General features: G+C 40.6%; 7 protein-coding genes and 1 non-coding gene across 8 annotated transcripts; 4 read left to right on the forward strand and 4 right to left on the reverse strand.

Moving 5' to 3' along the window:
* Nucleotides 1–626: 626 nt before the first annotated feature.
* PKNH_0307500 (chaperone protein DnaJ, putative) lies at nt 627–2471 on the forward strand (the record flags this gene model as incomplete). Its single annotated transcript, XM_002261018.1, has 1 exon — nt 627–2471. One exon carries the CDS (start codon nt 627–629, stop codon nt 2469–2471), a length of 1845 nt encoding a protein of 614 aa, XP_002261054.1.
* Nucleotides 2472–2914: 443 nt separating this feature from the next.
* Nucleotides 2915–4299, reverse strand: PKNH_0307600 (NAD(P)-binding protein, putative; the record flags this gene model as incomplete). Its single annotated transcript, XM_002261019.1, has 2 exons — nt 2915–3942; nt 4080–4299. 2 exons carry the CDS (start codon nt 4297–4299, stop codon nt 2915–2917), a joined length of 1248 nt encoding a protein of 415 aa, XP_002261055.1.
* Nucleotides 4300–5631: 1332 nt separating this feature from the next.
* PKNH_0307700 (replication protein A1, large subunit, putative) lies at nt 5632–9207 on the reverse strand (the record flags this gene model as incomplete). Its single annotated transcript, XM_002261020.1, has 1 exon — nt 5632–9207. One exon carries the CDS (start codon nt 9205–9207, stop codon nt 5632–5634), a length of 3576 nt encoding a protein of 1191 aa, XP_002261056.1.
* Nucleotides 9208–10935: 1728 nt separating this feature from the next.
* On the forward strand, nt 10936–12085 carry PKNH_0307800 (peptide chain release factor 2, putative; the record flags this gene model as incomplete). The annotated part of the gene is made up of 4 exons (XM_039113809.1): nt 10936–11022; nt 11152–11426; nt 11658–11757; nt 11957–12085. 4 exons carry the CDS (start codon nt 10936–10938, stop codon nt 12083–12085), a joined length of 591 nt encoding a protein of 196 aa, XP_038969423.1.
* Nucleotides 12086–14264: 2179 nt separating this feature from the next.
* On the forward strand, nt 14265–15806 carry PKNH_0307900 (uncharacterized protein; the record flags this gene model as incomplete). Its single annotated transcript, XM_002261022.1, has 1 exon — nt 14265–15806. The coding sequence occupies one exon, from the start codon at nt 14265–14267 to the stop codon at nt 15804–15806; it is 1542 nt and encodes a 513-aa protein (XP_002261058.1).
* Nucleotides 15807–16421: 615 nt separating this feature from the next.
* PKNH_0308000 (actin-like protein, putative) lies at nt 16422–18604 on the reverse strand (the record flags this gene model as incomplete). Its single annotated transcript, XM_002261023.1, has 7 exons — nt 16422–17152; nt 17315–17486; nt 17647–17750; nt 17936–18005; nt 18129–18159; nt 18257–18322; nt 18534–18604. The coding sequence occupies 7 exons, from the start codon at nt 18602–18604 to the stop codon at nt 16422–16424; spliced, it is 1245 nt and encodes a 414-aa protein (XP_002261059.1).
* A 1180-nt stretch (nt 18605–19784) lies between these two features.
* PKNH_0308100 (erythrocyte vesicle protein 1, putative) lies at nt 19785–21561 on the reverse strand (the record flags this gene model as incomplete). Its single annotated transcript, XM_002261024.1, has 2 exons — nt 19785–21303; nt 21449–21561. 2 exons carry the CDS (start codon nt 21559–21561, stop codon nt 19785–19787), a joined length of 1632 nt encoding a protein of 543 aa, XP_002261060.1.
* A 1307-nt stretch (nt 21562–22868) lies between these two features.
* On the forward strand, nt 22869–22950 carry PKNH_0308200. The gene has a single exon. It is a non-coding gene; the product is annotated as a tRNA-Ser (tRNA).
* Nucleotides 22951–23644: the final 694 nt, after the last annotated feature.

The following is a 23644-nucleotide window of genomic DNA, read 5'->3' on the forward strand; positions in this document are numbered from 1 at the left end:
TTTCTTTTTTTTCCTTTTTTTTTTTTTCCCATTTGATGAGTTGCATATTGTTATATTTCATCATAAGGGGATAGTCTCCTTTCTGCTTGGTTCTTTTTTCTTACCTCTTTTTTGATGCTCCCTTTCATGGAGCTTCGCGAAAAAATGGATTGACAATCCACATCTGCTAAGAACCCCTGCGACATCCCTTTTCTGTACTTCAACAAGTGGTAGTTATTTTTTCCCTAGTATGTGCTCTCCCCATTTTTGAGGAAAAAAAAAAAAAAAAAAAATCACTCCTCTGCTTGCAGGCCAGCACATAGGTGGGTTCGGCATTATATCCGTTAATTCAATAGAAACGAGATAGCCACAATTGCAACTTCTATTTGGAGATCTTCTTCTCCCCGTGCAACAGTGCCCTCACCCCATATTTAGGAACGCATCGTGGAAGTATCCCTTCCAGTTGGCACCAATATAAAGGTATAGAAGTTACCGCGACGAGTCATTTGCAGTACACACGTTTGGCAGATCCTCGGAAGTTCGTCCCACGTTTAGCGTATTGACAGTACACTGGCAACACGTCGTCACCACAATTAGTACCACCTTCTCAACACGTTGGCGCCATTTCGCCCTTCTGACATGATGTCATGATGGTAGCCCCGCTGCGAATTCTGAGGAACGGGTGGAACGGAAAGTTGCTCCTCCGGGGTGGCAGCATCATCGGAAGCAGTGGGAACGAAAAGGGGTGTGGGGCCCTCCCGTGGAATTTCACCAAGAGGAACATAAATATATCGAGGAGATGGTTGAACCAAGACCCCTACACCGTGTTGGGATTATCCAGAAACGCCACCACGAATGAAATTAAGAAGCAGTTTCGTTTGCTTGCCAAGAAATATCATCCAGATATAAATCCCTCCCCAGATGCAAAGCAGAAAATGGCCTCCATAACTGCTGCATATGAACTTCTGTCCGATCCGAAGAAGAAGGAATTTTACGACAAAACAGGAATGACAGATGATATGAATTACGATGGACATGGTTCTTCGGGATCCGCCTCTAATTTTGAAGGAGCCTTTTCCGGTTTTGGAGATGCGTCATTCATGTTCACTGATTTTGCCGAAATGTTTAGCAACATGGCTGGATCCAAAACCACGTCCACGAGGGGAGAAGATATTCAAACAGAAATTACTCTGAAATTTATGGAAGCAATAAAAGGGTGCGAAAAAAATATCCGTTTGAATGTTAAAGTGTCTTGTAATAATTGTAATGGATCTGGAAAAAAGCCAGGGACTAACTTAACCATTTGTAAAGTGTGTAACGGATCGGGGATCCAAAGAATTGAGAGGGGGCCAATTATTATTGGAGTTCCATGTAGAAATTGCTCAGGCAATGGACAAATTATTAACAACCCTTGTAAGCAATGCTCTGGAAGCGGAGTGAAATTTCAAACCAAGAATATTACCCTAGATATACCTCCTGGAATTAAAAAAGGAATGCAAATGAGGATACCAAATCAGGGACACTCAGGTTATAGAGGTGGGAAAAATGGCCATTTGTTTGTTACTATAAATATTGAACCTCATAAGATCTTCAAATGGGTTGATGACAATATACATGTGGAGGTTCCCTTAACCATGAAGCAGTGTCTACTGGGTGGAGTCATTAAAGTTCCTACGCTTAATGGAGATATGGATTTACTCATCAGACCCAAAACGTATCCTAATTCGGAGAGAGTACTTAAGGGGAAGGGTCCTTGCAAGGTTGACTCGCATACCAATGGGGACTTGATAGTAAAATTTAGTTTGAAGATTCCAGACAAGCTGACCCCCAGGCAGGTTGAGTTGATTGAGGAGTTCAATCGAATTGAACTTAACCAGGGAAGGGACGACACGGATGAGAAGTTCAACGTGGGTAACAGCGGTAGTGGTGGTGGCAATGTCGGAGATAACGGTGCGGGTGTTCGCACCTCCCGTGAAGCAGGGGCTGCCAAAGGAGCGGAGAATCACGTGCCGGAACCCCCACCCATCTCGCAAAAAAAAAAGAACAACGTAAACAACTGGGAGGGAAAAAATGACTCCAACGTACCTATTCCACCTCCCCCTCCGAAGTCCACAAGGCAAGGTGGAGAGGCCCATCGTGGAGAAGCACACAGAGAGATGAAAAAAGACACACGACTGCACAATAACATGAATACAACACACTCCAATGGGGAAGGAAATGCAAAACATACGAGCAGCTTCGATCAGTTCAACATGTCCAGTAACAATATGAGCACGAACAAGACAGGTAACTCGTCCTATAAGATGGACGACACAATGAATAAGGCCAACTCCTCCGGTGTAGGTGTCTCCCCCGATAACACAATCAATGGTAGTAACCAGTCGGCCGATTCGTACCAACCGGCAGGGACGGAAACGAGAGGGGGAAATTCCTCCTCCACCTTTTCCTATGCCAAGAAATGGATATCAGACAAATTGAGGCCCAAAACTTAGTCTTGACTTTTTCTTCTCATGGGCATCCGCCCTCTCCCCATTTTTGTTTTTAATCCCTCCACTTCTATTAAATGTGCCACCACTGTGCACATTCCCGGTGCGCACACGTACATGTACACATGCACCTGCATTTATATGTGTATGTATATGTGTATGTATATGTGTATGCTTGCGCAAGTGCCCACTCTTACTTCTTTTAAAAAACACACATGTGAAGTAACAAACAGCCATACAGTTCTCCTTGTAAAAAGGAAAGAACCCTCCCAATGAGACTCCGTCGGCAGTTGGAGGAGAAACGCAGCGATATGTATGAAAAGCACTCATGCAAATGCTCGCCGAGGTGAAAATAAATCAGTCACATGATAACATATACTATGGTGGAAAAAAAGATTAACGAATTTACGAAAAAATATGTTTGTAAAAGGAAAACCCCAATTGGGCCATCAAATTGAGGGGGAAAAAAAACGGGTCTTGTAGCCTCCCCCAGGGCATACGATATCAACTTTGTGGAAGACATTCCTTCGGATTATATGCTCGATGTACAGTTTGTAGAGGGAAGATACAAAAACGAAGACACCACAAAATGATACGCAAACTAAGTAATCAAAGTAGGATTCCGGATTCCTATAGCCGCTGTGCAAAACGGACAACATGAACCCGTTAAAATCTAGAGTTATGAATTTTTTTCCTTCCTTCATTTTACCAACTACTTTATCAGCCGCATAATCTGAATCCACAGTGGTGGTTAAATCCTCAATCCGTTTTGTAACAAAGGGTTTTCTTAAATTCTCCTGTGCATACCCGGGAGTTTGAATGGATGGAAGAAATGCATTCGAAAAATGTATATTGTAATATTTTAATTCCTGGTCCAATATATATGTGTATGTCCACAAACATGTTTTGCTCATTAAATAATAGGAATAACCATAAACAGGATAAAGTGCTCCTTCAGAATTAACAAACAGAATAAATCCTTTTCTTCTTCTCTTCATATTTTTAACCACTCTTGAGATGATGTCAATATGGCCATAAATATTGGTATTTACTGTGTATAGCAAATCGTACATTTGGAGCCTACTATTTTCCTCTGTACAAATATATGCAGCGTTACAGATGAGAACATCTACATCGTCTAAGCTTTGATCTTTCGCTTGTTCACAGTCAAGGGGGTGATTCCTTCTTTGGATACTTCCCATTGATTGGTCTGCCCATTGGTCCTTTTCCTTATCTATACTGGTACTCGTTCGGACATTTTGGAAAGCCTCATTAATGGATTCCTTCATGCCTATGTCGCATTTAATTATATTTATTTGGAGCCCATTCTTATGGTACTTTTGTGTACTAAGTTCCTCCAGTAAAACTTCCTTTGCTGTGCGCAGTTTGGTGGCATTCCTCGACATGATGGTTAGGGTTTGCGGATTCTCTCGAATGATTCGCTTGGCCAAAGAGAGGCCCAGCCCTTCGGATCCACCTGAAGGGGGAAAAACATATTGGAAAGGGGGGAGGGTAAAGGATTGTCGCGCAAAGAGGTTATACTGAACACATAACTATCACACGTATAATCGACTGACACCGCTCATCTGTACGCCACAATCTGCGCGAACTTACCGACTATACATACGTGTTTGCCGGCGAATGCCCAACTTACGCCACCCGACCCATTACCCCCACGGTACCTAAACTTAAAGGCCAAATAAATGAGCCCCAAAAAGGTCAGGTAAAATATCACTGCGATATTCAAGCACCTGTCTAACGGAAGGTAGTAGTTCACCACCCGCAAAATTAGCAGCAGCTCGATGTATATATACTTCTTCACGTAATACAGCATCTCGGAAAAGGGTGGGAGGTCTGGACTCCAATGGGGGTGGTCAGGTAGAGCCACTATTCCGGGCCTATTTGGTTCCACTCTTCTGTTCCGTGAAAATAGGAATGTATCTTTTGGGTGGCTCCTACGTGGTGCTTTTAGGCCTGTGGTTTGGTATTTTCACAGGTTAGGAAATTTCTCCTCGTTCTTCCTCCGCTCTGTTGTCGCTTTTCATTCGTATTATCTCCTATTTCCCCTTCTTCTTTTTGCTCGCCTTCCTCTTCAAACCGCTCGTTTTGCATGCAGGTTAGGTTTTCCCCGCGCGTCAACAATTTTTTTTTTTTTTTTTTTTATTCTTTCACTCATCCATATTTCCCGTGTGAAATTTTTGGCCACATGCAAAATTCATTATGTAATAAATTGACCCCATGCGCGCTTTGTCTCCTGGACTCAATTAGGAACATAAGGTTGGCTATACATAGTGCAGTATTTTTTTTTTCCTCCCATGCAACTTTCAGCGGGCTCCTTCGAACCGTTCTTTGGAGGATCCGCAACAGGAAGTGCCTCCACACACATGCATCTCCTAACAATGCATGCCTAAACATACATTGATGTGGGAAAATGGATAAGTGGTTGATGATTCTCTCCTTTTGATTTAGCCAACAAAATTATGGCCCCCTAAAAAATTATGGCAATTTGTGAAGGTTGGCTCGCTTGGGCTGACGCTGTCCCATTATATAGGTATTCCCTCCGTGTTGCGAAACGATAGACGTATCCTTAGCAGATAGAAGCTCTTCTACCTTGTACTCCCCAGAGCAAGACAGTCCACCCACCATCCATTTCCTCACAGGGTATGTCATACCTCAAAACAACACCGCCAGTTTGCTTTTGTCAAAGGGCTACCATTTTTGCCTGTCGAGTATGGCTGCCCCGCGGCAGAGTGGCACATCACAGAAATGGAATGGAAGCGGAGTGTATCATCCGTTTGAGTTGAAGGAAAAAGAAAAAATTCAAATGAGAGGGATAGCGAAGAAGAGCAAAATCGTGAGGCTAAAACACAAAGTTGCTAAATAAGAGGCTCTTTCTTTTTTACATTTTATTATTTCATATATGTATATATTCCTTTTTACCTAACGAAATCATACACATAGGGTGAACACTGCGTGTGAAGGCACATGACCTTGCCGAAAGTGGGGGGGAAAAAAAGCGAATTTTATGGGTTGGCGAAAGTTTAACACAAAGAAGGGGCCGATGAAAAAAAAAAAAAAAAAAAAAAAAGGAAGGAAGGAAGGATATGCATTCATGAACGAAGACAGAGTGCCTGCCCCATGGAGAAGCGCTGCGTTAAGTGTAGAGCTATCTGGGGGCAGGGGCTTCCTGAACGGGTTGTACTTTGTCTTCCACGTCGGGTAAGCCATCACTTCTCCACTGCTTCTCCGTCAAGCTGCGGATGGATCGAATCAAATACTTGCAATTGTCCACGAGCAGCTTATTCAGCGGTACGATATCAACGATAGTGTACTTTTTCTTCAGCTCATCCATGTGTGACGTCATATAGGCCTTGATGCGGAAAAAGAATTCATTCAATTTAGCTTTCTCTATCAAGTCGAAGTTCTCGATATTTTCTTGCGTTACGTACTCTTGTCTGAGGGCCATAAACTCGTTAGCAGACAGGCCATTCATGATAGTACGAGCACACCCAGCAAAGGCTGTGGCCCTCAAGGAGTCTGTGCTGTCTGTAATCTTAAGGTTTATGAAGTAGCTATATGTGGGGGTGTTATTTTTATTGCACTTAGAACAGTACATAGATTGGTCCATCATTTGAGGCGAATTCATATCGTCCTCTTCCTCCTCCACGACATTTGAAATCATCTTCTTATTGCAATCTGGACAAGCCGAATACACAGGCATGGAGTTATAAATATGGTCGATAAAACCGAAGGTTGTGAAAATAATTCCTTTGCCTGATAAAGCATCTTCATTAGCTAAATTGACATCCTTTTTAATTTCTTCAATAGTTTTTTGTAACTCCATGTGGAATATACCTGACCCTATATTGACGGAGCTGTAAAGGTTCTGTTTGTTATTTCTCCACCAAGTCTGTAGCATCTGGGCTCTATCAATTTCTGGGTTTATATCAATCTTGGTTTTGGGATGCGACTCCAACTTTATTCCCTGCCATTCTCCAACCTTTAAATTCTTAAAACATATTATACTATTATCCTTTAGGTATCCTTCTTCAATGTTCAACGCGTGATCTCCCCACAGAGTTACATTGATAGTTTCCTTGCTATCATCTATAAGAATAATATCCCTCTTCTCTTTATATTGTCCTGTTTTCTTGATTAATATTTGGGTGCTTTCTTGGTAGCTAAATACCACTCCTATTACATCTACTAGCGAACCCACTTTCAAATTCTTTATATTCTCTATAGATGTAAAGTTATAAATAAATTTGGGAATATTATCATTTTCTTCTAATGCTTCTATAATTGAATTTTCATCTAGAGTAATTTCGTAGTCATGTTTTATTGTTGTGAATTTTTTGTTCGCTGCTTTGATATATCCTTTACTTATTTTATATATTTTACCCAACTGTAGGTAGTCATACCATTTGTCTACTGCCTTTCCAAAGAAGTTTACTTTTATCTCTCCATCTTCATCACACAATTCGATGTTAAATACCTTTCCTTCTTTATTTCCTGAGTAGTATTTTCTCACGACATCTTTGAACTGAACTCTTGCCTTTATTATCCACTTGGATGAATATTGAGATAGCTTATTTATATGCATTAAAATTCCGTCGTTAATTTTGATTACTGGATTGTTTCCTTGTTGGTAGGGTGCACATTTCCTGCTATTCCTACTGGAACTATTTTCCTTCAACATACTCTTACTATCATTCCTTCTATCCGATGAATACTCCTCCATGTCATTTAGTGTTTCTTTCGTATCCTGCAAACTCCCCATACTTTCATTCCTCTCCTTTCTATTTGATTCTGGTGCTCCCCTATTTCCACTTCCTGTGCCAGATGAACCATAAGTGCTCACCCCCCTGTGATTGTAACTTCCTCCAACGGCTGCTCCCTCAGTAGGAACATACCTCCCATGTATCGCCTCATCGCTTCTACTAATTTTTGCCACATCTCCATTGTAATTCGGACCATTTCTTCCCTCACCCGCCATTTTCGTGCCCATCTCACTAGACTTTCCACGTCCATTGCCATTTATATGTGGCGCCCCCGACCTTCCGTAATACGCCTCGTCGTCTACACTTCTCGGGTTATTACCCTCTTCTCCATCACGTGGAGGGTAGTAGTACTGATTCGCCCCGCTTGAATTCTTGCTCATATTACTGGTCCCCCTGCCATTTTGGTAATAGCTCCTATCTTCGGGGGGGCCTTTGTCTGGATTATTCCCAGTCAGGGCATACCGCCCTTTATACTCCCCGAGGGTTGCTCCTCCTGGTCCAACTGGTCCCTCGTCCATTCCCCCCTCGCACATATAGCCGTTTGGATTGCTCGCGCGCGCCTTGGGTTCACTTCTACTAGTGCATTCCCCCAAGGGGGGTTCTTCTCTGTACACACTTGAGCCCATGGGGGTGCCGACTCCGGGGTCGTAACTGCTTCCGCTTCTGCCGTTGTTCACCTCCCCTGCAATGTTATGCGTCCTGCTCTTGCCGTTACTGTAGTGGTTATTTCCATACGGACCATTTGGTCCACTTGCACCATTTGGCCCATTTGCACCATTTGGTCCACCTGCTCCATTTGGTCCACCTGCACCATTTGGCCCATTTGCACTGTTTGCACTGCTTTGGTCATACACGGTGGTGTTGTTTCTCTTGTTGTAGGGCTGGCTCCCTCTTTGCGGAGTGGGGTAATTCTGATGCGAGGGGGATGTGACATCTGAAGGATTCCTTTCCAATTCGTTTCCACGGTACGGGAGATAGTCGCGACTGATGGAAATCTCGCTATGAGAAAACTTGTCCGTGCTGGGGGGGTCACTCAACCTTTCGGGGAATTGCTTCCCCCTTCCATTATCTTCTGCCATTCTGCCGTGGTGGTAAATTTGGGGCGTGTCCCTTCCAGCCGTCGCTTCTCTATAAGGCGACCTCTCCACGTAAGGGGGTTTATCCCCGTAGGGTTGTCTCTCCCCATATGCCGCATTGCCATTCTTGGTCATTGGCTCCCTCATCAAATTTTCTCCCGACACTCGTTGACACCTGTCGTAGTTGTCAGGTCTGTTGTCCCCTTCCTGACGATCATTCAATTTAGAATAGCTTTCTCGTGGAATGGAATTATTACTATATTCTCCTGTTGCAGCGGGAGCGGGTGCAGATGCTCCGGGTCCTGCGCTTCCTCCACGGGGGTAGTAATTACACTCCCTCGCTTTGCTCTCATTCCCGTATTCACCTGAATAGCGAGAAATCATGCTACTGGTTCTGGGTTGCCCTTCTACGCTGTATTCACTAGTAGGTCTAGAGCCCCCATCCTTAGAGAGGTTCTCACCTTTTGTGTTCATTAGGAGGTAAGAAATACTTTGTAACTGGTACCTCCTAAACAGGTCTTCAATGTCAAAGTAGTCTACGCTCATAAGCACTCTAATTTTTTTTGTTAATATGAAAAGCTTCCCATAGTAATTTGTGATTGAGAAATTTTCTATAATAATTAATTTTTTTACATAGGAGATGGGTGTAGCCGTCATGCTTGCATCATCCATCCCCACGTGTACAATGGCATAGTACTGAGGGGGAATGGTTCCATCTATTACTTTTAGGAAAACTTGATTGGCCCCAGCATTCATTTGACTGAAACATAATAACGTTACCTGTTTGTTTAACAAGCTTAAGATTTCCTCTGAATTGGTTTCTGTAAAAAATCTGTATATAAAGTCCGGCGTTGCCTTGGACAGAATTTCTTCGTTCCTATTCATTTTGTCCGACACTGATGTATATGTTTATATGCATATATTGTTGTATATATTGTTGTATATGTTTTTGTGTATATGTTTGTGTATATGTTTGTTTGTGTGTGTATGTATGTGTGTGGATGGGGGTAAAAATGCTAACTGGTTGGACCGCGGATGGTGTTTCTATTGTCCAATTTGTTGGGCAGTGGTGGTTATGGCTCCGGCGGGGTGGACTCCAGGTCTACACCTGCCGACCAGTGTGTGTGTTCATCCCACGGGGCACTCCTTGGGCATCCCCGCCGTTGGTAAAAGCGCATACCACATGCACGTAAATGAATGCACACACAACTATCGCGCGACTAAAATAGATTTACACAACGTAATGAAGAAATGTACACTTGCAAGAGATCAAGAGGGGGAATGAATCCACAAAAGCGTCCACCTAGCGTTGTTAAGCCATCTCCCTTTCGTGCCTCAAACGGGCAAAAAAAAAAAGGCGCGGAACAAGAATGTCTTATTTCCCTATTCGCCTACCTCACTTGCTTTCCCTTTCCTTCAAGCGGCGGCATGCGAATAGGGGTGTATATACATGTGCAGTTATGAGTATGCCTGCCTCCCCTGCGCAAGTGGGTGATTAAACCAGCTCGCACACTTTCACGAGTACACTCAAACGCACATACTTCAATCCATGCATACGCACAAACCATTAAAGTGGCCTTAAAAGTGAAACAAAAAAAAAAAAAAAAAAAAAAAAAAAACGATGCAGCGGTAGCATACATAACTCTCCATAAATGAGGATATTCCTTCACAAATATATTTGCAGCAGAAAAAAGAAAAAAAAAATGCTTTCCTCCTACTTGGTCAGATAATGTTACAAAATTTTGATCAAAAGTGCTTCTCCTTCTGACTGGGCGGGCTTCTTATCATTGCTTTTTTTTCTTCACCCCATTTGGAGTTTCTGAACGTGGCATTTCCCTTTTCTCGACTGGGTCGCTATTCAAGTAGTATTTTTTTTTTTTTTTTTTTTTTTTTTTTTTTTTCTAAAAACATGAATAAAACTCTCCTCACCTGATGTGTATGCCCATTCCTCATGACACACATATATACCTATGTACGGGGAAGTAATTGCGGGGAAAAGTGTGTCGCCTTTTTTAGGAGCGCAGAGAGGAAGGGGCTTTTCATATACCTTCCACTTTGCGAATTTTGCCCCTTTAAAATTGTTACCCATTACAATCGGTTTTGCTTAAAAGAAAATATTTTCCGTACGAATGACAACTCAGGGGTGGTCACACCAGCTAGAGTAGACTTCCATTTGCCTTTTACGACCGCGGGTGAGCTTTCATGCAAGGTCGGTCAAGAGTAGAATGAGGCTGTATAGGGAAGGAGGCGCATTACAGATACAGTTCTCTCTGCTTCCCTTCCATGAAAAAATATCGTGTTGTCCTCTACGCAGGAGTTCCTTGAGAAAGACCCCTCGTGCGCGAACCCTAATTAGGTAATGTATCCCCCCCGAGGGTTCCGCCAACAGGGTGCTTAAAACAAAAAAGGAAGGCTACCAATTCGAGTAGGAAAAAATTAACACATTGTGGGGAAGGATGCCCAAGCTCAATTACACCTCGACTAGAATTTCCTCCTCGTGTTTACAAATAATTCAGAGTGATTTCCACTAAAGTGGGCTCTTCCCCCCCCCATTTGGTAGTGATCCCCCGTCAGGGCGATCTGACCGAAGGCTCGCGGCGGTAAAGATTTATAATGCCGTCCAGCCGCCCCCTCCTCCTACTTTTCTTAAGTTTTCTTACTCGTATCAGCACTATACAGTGGCAACAAAATTTTGTGAAGGTACTCCGATTGGATTGTACAGATGGGAAGGACCTTACCTTCCTCGGGTGGTTCGAGCGGCAAGATGGTTAACACGAATACATGTGTGCCTTTTCCCATTCGCCCAATTTCCTCCACCACACCTTTCAGTATCCAAGCTTCATTTGCGCTCAGCAGAAATTCGCAAAGTACACTAAACCCACAAGCCGACTGTGCCTACACCTGAACAAGCCATCTCAAAACAAATTCGAACTGATAAGAAAGAAGTTAGAAGGCATAGGAGTGTTACCAAAGGATATTGAAGAAACGTTCGTCAAGGGTACGGGGAAAGGTGGGCAGAAGGTTAACAAAACGAATAACTGTGTCATGATAAAATATGACAGCGGGAATGGGGAGAAAATAGTAATAAAATGCCACAAGTACAGGTTAGGGGGGGAGACGTGGAAAAGAAAAGAGCGGGACAATTGAGCAAAAGCAACTTTGATAATTCTCCTTTTGAATTACTTAGACAACCTGCGCTGCATCTCCCATCTTAGCTAATTATTCCCAACTCTTTCTACGCCTCAGTTGTTTATCACGAATATGTACGTGTATATATTTATACATTTACGTGTTTTTTTTTTTTCTTTTTTTTGGCTACCTCAATCTGCACGCAGATGTTTACAGAAAAACAGAATATACGCACGGGAGCTGCTGTATGATAAAATTACTTCCATGAGGGAAAACCTGGAGGATGCTATTATTCACGAAATTGAAGTAAATTTTTCCACACACTTTCCTTCCTTTTGTTCGATCATCTAAGATCGTCACAATTGTGTTAATGGTCTACATATCCGGCGAGTTATTTTACGTTTGTTCACCCCCTCCTACGTAATGACCTAGTAAACTAAGCAAACATGTACACAGTTATGTAATTTTTTTTTTTTTTTCTTTTTTCCAAAAACCACACCCGCAGAAGGAAAAGCGAAGAGTATTAAAACCGACAGATAGGGAAAAGAGCGAGTCAATAAAATATAAGAAACGCAGATCAGAGGTGAAAAACAATCGGCAAAAGAGTTTTCCTTATGAGGATGACATTGGTTGAAATTTCTTTCAATTACGTGTGATTTCTTTCTTTTTTTTTTTTTTTTTTTTTTTTTGTCCTTTATCTCAAGCGTGTTTATAAGTGCTTAAAATGGTGTTTCGCCCACTATAACAGCCTTTACATGAGGTGAATTTCATTTCCACATTTTGTCTCTTCAATGAACATACACTTTTTGATGGCTTCATTTTTAAACTTTTCAAAATTTATTTTGGGAGTATTTGACCAACCGACTGGTGATGTCATGATGTCGTTTCGATTGGTCAAATTGGGCAAAACAAAAAAGCGAATCACAAAGGGTAAGACAAAAAAATAAAATCGCAAAAGGTGAGACAAAATAAGCAGAACGCAAAAAGCGAGAGCCACGTGTCTGTTGTATAGGTATATATTAACATACTCACGTGGAGTACCACGTCATGTGTTTATGTCATTTCCTCGCTAGGTATATCCATTTGCGGCCTTTACTTGGCATCAGACAGAATTTGTTTTTCACTCCATTCGTGAGGAAATGGTCCTTTTCCCCTCATGCGGAAACAAAAAATAAAGCAGTTCAAAGGTGGAACATGCTTTTACAAAAAGGTACATGAGTACTGTACGTTCTGTAAATCACCTCAACTTTTTTTATTATGCTAAGTTTTTTTGCCACAAGGCATCAAATAAAAGAAAGCGAAAAAGTTAAGTTTTTTTTTTTTTTTTTTTTTTTTTTTTTTTTTTTCCTCTTGTGCAAATGTCGCTCAGAAATTTTTATAAATTCTTCTTTACGCGCGAGTACAATATTGCAGATATGGCCAAAAGCCCCTTGGAGCAAATTACGGCGAAAAATGTCCTTTTTAATTTCTCGCTTTTACTCCATGCATTACCAATAATACACTCACAAAAATGGATAAACAGTTTTTTGCATAAAAAAATGAAAATAAAAAAATGCAACGCAGCATAGGTGACAGAAGAGCCATATGCCACGGAAAAGGAGCACAGCAATGCTGACGGGGAAAGGGATATTCTATTCTTCTCACCCTTTTGCGCTGTCGACTAAAGTATACAAACGCGCATGTAACGTAATGCGCATAAACCATTTTGCCGTGGAAGTACGGTTCCTGCTTTTTTATGTTTCATGTTTGTGCGGTGATTTGCCCCTCCCCCGAAGGAAGAAAAGAAGAACAGCACTGTGGAGTCATATATATATATTATTTTTTTTTTTTTTTTCTTCTTTTTTTTTATAATTGCGGGCAAGTTAAACCATTCCTTTTTTTCCTTTTTCCTTTTTAAATCGCCTTTTTGGTATTCCGTGCCACCTTTTATCCTGTAGGATGGCACGACCTGCGTACTGGCCCCTTTGAGAAGTATTTTCTTTTTTTTTCTTCTTTTTAATGACCTTTAAAAACTGGGGCGTCCACTCATATATCATTATATTGCATGCCTTAGCTTTCTGTTGCCGTATCCTCGTCTCCTGGGAAGAAAAAAACTGCTTTATAATATAATTATTAAAAAATTGTTTATACGTATTTAATATCGATCCGTTTTCAAAGAATATTTTTTTTTTTAAAAAAAAAAAAAAAACGCAGTGGAGAATTCCTGTCATCGCATCGAATTGTTCACTTTGGGAGGGCGCATCCCCCATGGTGATGCGAGGAATAACCTTTACTTTTCTGAATACGCACTGAGGGGCAGTTTTTTTTTTTTACCAGAGTTAGCGCGGCCGAGTTTGTGTGAAGCGTCATCATCTTCGTGCGGCGGTATATCTGCATGTGAAAGGTGGTGCACGCAGAAGGGTCGCTCCGTTCGTCACAACTGTGCAGACCGCATTGTCATCGCCCTCTCCCTGGCACCCCCGTATGCACATTTTCGGGAAGAAGACAACTATAAAGGGCAACCAAAATATAGCTCAACAGGGAAAGCAACTTGGACGCAGACAAAATTGCGCGTCAGTAAAGAAACATTAAGTCCACTGGAAGGGCAGAGCGCACAGGAATATTTTCCCCATTGAAGTCAACGCGAAGAAGTTCAGAAAGGGAACCAAAAAAAGAGACACCCTCCCACATGCGCAAAACTATTCACGGAGGAGTTAATATATCTCTGCTAACCAAATCAGTACGATCAACAACAGTAAGTTGTCTTTCTTCCTTCCTGTGACAACCATCCCCATTCTAACCCACCCTATTCATTCCTTTTCGAAAAAACCCAAATGGAGGGCGATAACCCCAAAGTAGTCTACATGGAAGACAGTCGGACCAGGAACAAACCAATGGATATAAAAAACATTTACAATATGAAAAAGGAAGACGTAATTGTACAGGAATACATTAACAAGAGTAGCAACTCCACCATCAACATGTATAATAAGGACCAAGTTAATATATACATTGAGAATAGTGACTTGAATAAAAAAATATACAATTGTTATACATGCAATATACAGATATACAACTACTCCTTCTTTCGGTACCACTTTAAGTCCGAGTGGCACAAGTATAATTTGAAGAGGAAGCTTCTGAATTTGAATGCCGTCAATGAAGTGACCTTTAACGAGAAGGTTCACAGCTTGACAAAAGGGGGTTCAGGCCCCGTCAGCGGAAACGGTGACGACCCCGCTAACAGTAATCAATGTGCACACAAGAAGCACAGCAATGGGAAGAAAAAAAAAGAGAAAAAAAACCAAGCAGAATTGTGTAGCGGCAAAAAAACGAGCAACGGAGGCAACTGCACGAACAATAATTGTGAAGCGCAAAAAATTAAATACGCAACGAAGGAAGATGTTTTAATGACAAAAAATGTAAAGTATGACAACCCCTTGGTGTGCTTCTTTGACAACAGAATTTTTAATTCAGTAGAAGAAAATATAAAACACATGAATGATAATTATACTTTTTACATCCCTGATTTAAAGTATGTTACAAATTTGAAGAAGATTCTTCTGACCATAGGGAAGAAAATTTACGAAGAAAACATTTGCATCTACTGTTTTCGCCATTCCAAGTGTGTCAAGTCGTTACAATCCCATATGATCTGCAAGAGTCACACCAAACTGCATGCAGACTTTTTTATTTTTATTCAAAAATATTACGATTTCTCAAAGTCGTACGTTGACCTGTTAAATAGATACATTACTAATAAGGAGGACAAAGAGTTACTTCTGTGTATGCTCCACAAGAAGAGGAACAACCAAATTGAGTCCAAGCGTCACCTCAACAAAGAGAGAGGAGAGGAAGAAAAGACTCAGGAAAAGCAGGTGGAAGGAGATCTCTCGACGGATTGTGATCAAATCGCGCGGGAAAATCGTTCAAACGTACGCTCGTATAGCGCAGAGGAAACCAAGGCCCAACTTGATAACGAATATAAAAGCGAAAGCGATAACAACAGTGATGATTACAAAGTAAAGGAGGAAGAATTAAGCAAAAGCATAAACTATGATACCATATATGAAGTCCTAGAAGAGTTTGGATACACAAAACCTGAGTTAAATGAATACAACAATTTAGTGCTTCCGGATGGGTCGGAAGCTATCAACAGAAAAATTGCCTATATTTTTAAGCAGAAATTGCCACTTGAAAATAGAACCACATCCAAATGTGAAAAGCTTGATGTTTTGAAAAAAAAAGAGAGCAACCAGGACTACAGCAGATACAAGTCCTATATCGACGTCATGAAAAAATACAACTTAGATTTGAATGTGAAGACGAACGGCTTGAACAAGTTTTACAAGAGTGACTCCATCTTCTTTTTATGATTCTGCGTGGGCCCTCGAGTAGTCATCGGGGATCGTGCACAATTGGGGGTAGACTTTTTTTTTGTTCGTTGCTGTGTGCACAACAATGTGTATGCATGTATGGGTCCACCCCGTTCACGTACTCATGTGTGAAACGTATGCACATAAATATATATTTACATATATATTTTTGTAACCCCCATGTGCACCGCAGTTTAAACCCCTCTTGTTTTGAATAAAGCCTTTATCTTCACATGGCATTTTCAGCATATGCAAAAGCATTTTGAAAAAACAACAACAAAAAAAAAAAAAAGAAACTGTAAAAATGCAAAGTTAACCTAACTTTTTGTGCAAAACTGCCATTCAGTTTTGCGTACTGTATTATGTCTTTAGCTAGCTGGAAAAAAAAAAAAAAAAAAAAAAGAAGCAACTTTTGCCTGAACAAAAGTAGCCATTTGGTGAGAAAAACAACAAAAAAGTAAATTTTTACCTTAACAAGATAGACATATTTAGGGGGGGAGGAATGGTAGCATATAACTACGCCAAAAAAAGCAGTGACACCATTTTAACAAAATACTTCTATGGCCCCTCACATGTCTCCACCTCCCCAAGCGGGGGCGGACACTTCGAAGGGCTCTACAAAACGTTAGCCCACATCAAAAGCCTATGTACCACCTTCGCGTTAGGCGTCGAGAGGTAATCTTCCCGTGTAACCCATTTATTTTTATTGTGGTAAATGGTTTTCGCGTACATTCTGCAACCTAGGTAAGCGGCTATGTTTGACATACATTTATTTTTTACGTGCACCGTTGTATTTTCACTGTAATTTTTAAGCCGCAAAATATGGACCAACTCTTTATGTAATCGTTCGTGCATGTTTACACAATCTGATACACCGCCAACGAGAATAATGTTGTTCAGAAATTGTTTTCGTAAATCTATTGGACAGGAACACACACAGTCGAAAATTAGCTGACTTAATGGCACTAGGTTTTCGTTGTAGTAATATCCTGGTAAGTGGGCTAAAAACTCAGGCTGAAAATAAATTTCATGGCTTAACATTTCAGCCTTGGGGTCTATGTAAATATTACTGTATGGAATTCTATAAGGTTTCAACAAGCCATTACAATCGCTGTTCATTTTTATGCTCCGATCAATGTCTAAACTTATGTAACTTTTTAACTCTTTATAATTTTGCGCAAGGGTGTAGTCAACATGACTATCCTTCACTTTGACAAAATTGGAAATGTATTTAGTTATTAGGTGGCCTCCTATTTCGGAACTCTTTGCACTGTCCAGGAAAACCCCATGATTTTCCGCGACGGGGGATACTCTGCTTCCTCTTTCGCCTAAGTCGACCACGAGAGCTTCGCGAAAGGGGAGGAAGGTTATAGGAAGGTTAGAGGAAGGAGTCCAGTTGAGCAGATGACCATCCTATGTGCCAAATGCCAATGGAATTATATAGCATCAAATCGGAGCACCACTAATAGGGGAGAAGCCACCATTCAACTTTCTCTTTTCTTGCTAACCTGTTTTCAATCCGTAGTAGTAGGACGCCACGAGACAATTGTAAATAAAGGATATAGATGCGAATTGGTGAGTCTTGAATGCCCAGTTAAGCAAGTTAGTTATGAACAAGTTTTCCGTTTTTTCGGGAATGACGACGAGTAAGTTGTAGTTTTCTGTTCTTATGTTTAGTCTCTGTTTTTGTAGGACGAAAGGGGTTAAAAATTGTGTTGGCGAAGCGGTTGGGGTGAATACCCACAGAGAGAACACATACATATTAGTGTTTTCATATGTGTTGGTATATATGTCGGTATTAGGATATCTTCCCGTGGAAATCCCCCCCTTTTTCCGTTACCTTCACCAGGTAGTTGTACACGTGGAACAAATCTGTGAAGTCCTTCGCGCTCAAGGGATGCCGAGGGTCAGAAAATGTCATCTTCACATTTAACAGTTCGTCGCCTGAACAGGGGGTTCAATTCGGGGGAGGGAAACGTGTGCAGAGGCGTCGAAGAGGAAATAAAAGTGGTTAGGTCTATATGTACGTCCATGTAGATTCGTTTATTGGAAGCCGGTGAAACTCTTTCTCCTTTTTCTCCTCTTTTTTCCCCATGCGCACGTGGTAGCGATTTCATTGGGGATGTAACCTTCGTCGCCTTCCAATTTGGCTGTTTCGTATTTCGCTTGGGTGTATCCTTCGATTGCCTCAAGTCCGAACTGTTTGGTGGAGAGGACATATTGTGTGCATGCGTGAAGATGTACACTTGTGATGAGCTGAATAATCATGCACACATGTCCGCTTTCATGGATCAATCATCGGTTGCCTGCCTTTCTCCCTACTTTCACCTCCCTCGAATTGGAAAAAACCTTCCTGCAAATGGAAGAAAAAAAAAAATATATATATATGTATATATATACATGTGTGTGTATACCCCCGATCACACACAGCGTGCTTGAACAAATCATACTCTACATATAAGCAAGGGATTTGTAGAGATGGCATTTCCTCCGTAGCAACTCCCATTTTGATGATCCTACGCGAAGAACAAATAGGTATGGGCGAGTAAACATATTTTTAAGGGACAAACGGATCAGCTAAGTTTTAAGTACTTGGGCCATTAAAATGAGGTAAATATTCTGGTGCCGTATTTTTTTTTTTTTTTTTTTTTTTTGTTGTGTCCCCTTTTCGGTGCTTACAGATCTACCGCAGTTTACTGATCTATTTGTTTTTCCCTGCCTACTTACCAAGACCCTGGGTCCAAAATCACGACAGGTATGTTTTCCTCCGTCGTTCCCTCATCCTCTCCATCATTCATTTTTATTTCTATTGAGAAAAGCGAAAAAAAAAAAAATTATTTTGAGGATGCCATAAAGGAAGTTCATAATGTATGAACAATGAAAAATAGACCTGAGTTTTATTTTTCAGACAAGTATTTTTATCAGTTGGGACAAAATTCAAGTTTTTCTCCCTCCGACGGTAACCAGTGGTCTTCATTATGTTCCTACTTATGAATGGAAGAAGTAACACGAACTATTGCAACGTCACGCTTACACGTAGCATGAGACTGTGGAGTGACACTGCATGTCCCATTTTTTGCCCCCTTCTATGTATTAAAAAAAATGTTTGAATCTTTGGTTCACACAAATTTTATATCGTGCACCTACCTTTAACAAGAGGATAAGGTTCTTTTTTTTTTCTTTCTTTTGAGGTCCACGCCAAAGTGTGTCGCTGTGGATACGAAATGGTTTTGCGGCCCACGCAGGGGGGGGGGGGGGGAGGGGAAGCACAACCGAACTGTCGCAAAAAAAAAAGGGAAAATTCGACACACGCAGAGATATGACAACAATATGGGGACCACAATGCTAGACCGCTGACCACCTCGGTTATCGCAAAAACGGCTTTAAAAATGGAAAAACGTGAATTGTTCCTTTAAGTATGCATGATGAGAAGAAGGAAGTGGGCTTTCTTTGCCCCTTTTTTTTTACCTTTATTTTTTGTCTTTTCTTTTTTTTTATCTTCTCTCACTTTTTACCATTTAAAGGACGTGCGCGGTTATTTAAAAAAAAAAAAAAAAAAAAAAGAAAACAGTTCTGCAAGCATAATACAAATGTGTATTTACGCGCTCACACCTACATGTGAATTAAGAATTGCTACAAAAGTAACTACACATATAAGGACAAAAAAAAAAAAAAAAAAAAAAAAAAAAAAAAAAAGAACGCAAGGCAATCATGATATAAAGAAAATGGGGGAGAAATCGGTATAGACAAAATTACTTTTACAAAATGAACAGTGTTTATACACACATATAAACATACGTGCATCGAATGAGCGCGTACACACATGTACACACGCGTTTGGGTGGAAACCTGGAATCGCACAAATCCTTAAATGGTGTTTTCTGCCCTTAGCTTGGCTGCATTGCCTGTCCTGATGACATTCCCCCACGCGTTCAACTCAGCGTTTAATTCGGTTCAGTTTAGTTTCGCTTAGCTGCGCTAGTGCTTCTCCTTCAGGGGGGGGGCGAAGAGGGAACTGTTGTGAGACATATACTCGGTGAGGTAAGTGAGAGCCTTCACAGCGTCGACGTCTTTGATGTGCCCATTTTCTGTGTCCACAAGAAGGGCATATACCGTTTGTAGCATGACAAGAGAAACGATGGAAGCCACGAGGGCGCGGAGGTAGTCAATAATGTTTATCATGAGGGGGATGAAGTTGGCGTACTTTTCGTTGTTATACATATCTGCTAGGCGTAGCCTAAAATTAAAATCTGCGAAGAAAGGTATGATAGAAAACTCGGGGTCCGATTTAATATTCCTCTTAAAGTAAAAACGTCGTATAGTGCAGCCCAAATTATTTGCATGCGTTTTTATTTCTTTGTATATATGGTTGAGACTTGTTTGCGAATCCTTGCTAACAGGGTACCTTAAATGAAGGTTCAGATGGATCATCAGTTGATCCATCGTAGTTAGGTAGTAATCCAAAAAGAGTGAGTAGGAATACAACACAGGCTCGCAAAATAAATTTTCCCGAGCGGCATAATCAAAAAAATTCTTGAAATAAGAATTTAAATCCTTTATATACTCCACTATATTGTTATGTATGTTGGTTATGTAGTAATTTATTTTTTTCATTTCTAAAATGACATTTCTGTGGAAATTTCCCTCTCCGTTCAGGTTGCTAAGTATCTTCTTGCTGACGTAGTTGAAGTTAAAGGAGGAGGTCATATCCAGACAGGAGCATATGGAGTCGAAGAACTTATACGTTATTAAATAAATATCATTTATTTCATTTGGAGTGGACTTGATAACTTCGTCTATCAGTTCATTCCTTCGCAAGCTAAATTCTATGGGTAAGGACTCAAAGCTTAGGTGTAGAGAATCCATCTTCCGTAGGATTTCATCAAGGAACGAGTTCAATGTGCACTCCATGCGGTTAAAGGCAAAGTGATATTTTTCAATTCCTTTCGATTCAATTGTCTTTTCTTTTTTTTCTACTTCATAAAAATCTTCACAAATTTGGCTGATATTATTTTCATATAATCCGTTAATGTCTTGTTGGAGGAAATTATATAAGAAGTAGTGATTTGGGGGTAGTTGCGTGGCCATTTTTTCCATGTAGGAATTATTGCTGTAGAAGAGGATGGCCAGGCTAAGCAGATGCGTCATCATTCTCTCGTAGTACAACCAGTTATCCCGATAGAAGATCCTCCCACTGTTGTACGGGCTGTAGTCCATACTGAACATATTACTATCGACCCTGCTAGCACCATCTGATCTGTCACCGTTCGGCATGTGCAGGTGAAAATTCTGCCGTCCATACTTTCCATGACAGACTTCATGCCCATCCTTCGCGTCAGCAGTGGAGAAGGGTCCCTCCCCCCTGTCTTCATTTCCTTGATCCGACTCCCTAAAGCATTCTTCTCGTATCCCCCTCAAGCCCCCACTGGCTTGTCTGCTCTTACGGTCTTCATTGAAATTGCTGGAAACGTACTCTGTGAGAACGCGGCCGTGGTTGCTAAGGGAAGGAAATGAAAAAAAAAAATATATATTTATATATATATATATATATATATATATATATATATATATAATTAAGGGGATGAAATGATGAAGAAAATAAATATTCTCGTACGGGAAATGACACGCTAACTTCAACTCACCTGTGCCGGTTCCCTTCGTGCAAAACCGTCGGACGGAAATTATCATATAAGTCGATAATGTACGGTGCGCGCAAGTAAAAGGGAGCTAAGAAGCAGATCACCTTATTAAGCATCCTTGCAAAAGTAGAGTTTTCACGGTAGGGTTTACATCAAAGAAGGAGGAGGTCGGAGACTCTCACCTCACTATACATGTCGTTACGCACGAAAGAAGAAAGACATACCAGGCAAAGTGCCATACACGGAATGCTTAAAAAAGAGAGAGAGAGAGAGAAAAAAAAAAAAAAAAATGAGCAAAGGGAAAATATTCACTTAAAATAGGAAAAATGTATTTTGTATTAGGGGAAAAAGAAAAATAAATATAGATTGATACATGTATGTCGGGAATGTACGTTCAGCATAAACAGGCCCTGTTGAGAGCTACTTAGGGACATACATTACATCCACAAATTTAGAGCTATATACTGCTATCGTCGTCATTTAAATTACTTGTACCATCATACTACCAAATGCGCCTTAAAGGAGGTCACATATTTCTCATATGAAGATAGAACTTTTTTGTTATCCTTTCAGAAAAGAAGAAAAAAGAGGGGACCAGTGTTGCGTTAACAGGGACTTTAAGTTGTCGAGCCTAGAGGAATATCACATTGCACTGTATGATATTGCATTGAAATAATGTTATTCATTGTACGTTCGCTTTGTCGCTACTTGCGTGGAACGACTTAACCCATTCAATGTCACTGGTGAGTGTCGACTACAGAAGCTATTTTCCCGTGAACACAACACATGCGCACAGTTCAATAACGTAAAAGGTAAAACGCATCGGTCTGTCGTTCGCAAAAAAAAAAATTGTACAAGGTTCTTCAAAAAGGAATGTACCTTTGTTCGCACTCGCTCATTGCAGTGCTTGTTCTGTTAGACTATTGCATCAAAAAGCAACGAAGCAACGGGGTGGCTCCGTTGCTTTATTTCAGGGTCGACAGGAGGGAAGGAAAGGAATTGTAAAAATGTGGGCAAAGAGAATACCGAGCCCCACATTGCTACATTCACAAAATGATAAAGAAATTTGACATGAAGGACGGTTGTGTCATTATATGAACTTATTCATGTAGATAACCCGCTTCGTTATTTTAAAATGATGTTGTGCCGTATACCCCGCACGCCTAATCTGAGTGCGGAACAAATGAACAGCTCAGGGGCAATCCCCGAGGGTTAGAAATTACCTCTTTAGATGAGAGAACGAAAGTAAAGCGGTTTCTGTACGAATTCACGTTACCCCATTTTTTTTTTACATCTGTTCCTTTGTAAAAATATTTAATTTGTATTGTTATCTATACTCAGCAAAATGAGACTTTTATAATTACAGAAGTTTTACTGGGAAGAAGGAGGCATATTAAATAGAAAGGGAGATCTAACATTTTGAGACAGTGTGTCCGAGTGGTTAAGGAGTCAGACTAGAAATCTGATAGGCTTTGCCTGCGCAGGTTCGAATCCTGCCGCTGTCGAATTTTTTTATTCTTCATTTGCGCCATAAAAGAAATATTAAAGATGCTTAAAGTTTCTTTGAGAAGCAAAACAAAATACGCATATATTTCTATTAAAAAAAAATTTTATACGTTTTTTTTTTTTTCTTTTCGAATTGCCCCCCCCACGGTCATTATTGTATAACTTCCTGCGCTTTTATATTTCTTCTATTAAGAAGGAAAGAAGCCGCGGTGAAATTTTAATGTACAATCATGTTGTTCGCTGCTTTAGCCTGTTACTTTTTGCCCTACTATATTATTTATAGAAAGATTGGAATTTTTATGGCGGTGCCTAGGCCCCAAGGCTCTGCAGGAAAGTGATATCAACAAGAAGTTTATTTTCCCGCTCGAGTATGATCCTATATGTTCCACCCCAAAGTGCGTGAAATAATCATTTAAAAAGGTAAAAAGGAAAAAAATGTAAAAAGTGTTGAATTTTTTAAGTCCACAAAAATTGTATAAATCAAAATATATATATAAATATATATATAAATATCTTAGTTTTGTTTTTTTCCTTCTTCCCAATGGATGCCCCCCCCTTTTCTTATTTTTCCTCCCCTTTAATGGATCCCATAGGAAATATAAAATTTTGGACTATTCTTGTTCCATATTATTCTTCGTATTTGTATATAACGGAAAATATAAAAATAATATTATATTCGCGAAATAAAAGTGC

This window comes from Plasmodium knowlesi (assembly GCF_000006355.2).
Source record: "Plasmodium knowlesi strain H genome assembly, chromosome: 3".
NCBI classification, from domain to species: domain Eukaryota; phylum Apicomplexa; class Aconoidasida; order Haemosporida; family Plasmodiidae; genus Plasmodium; species Plasmodium knowlesi.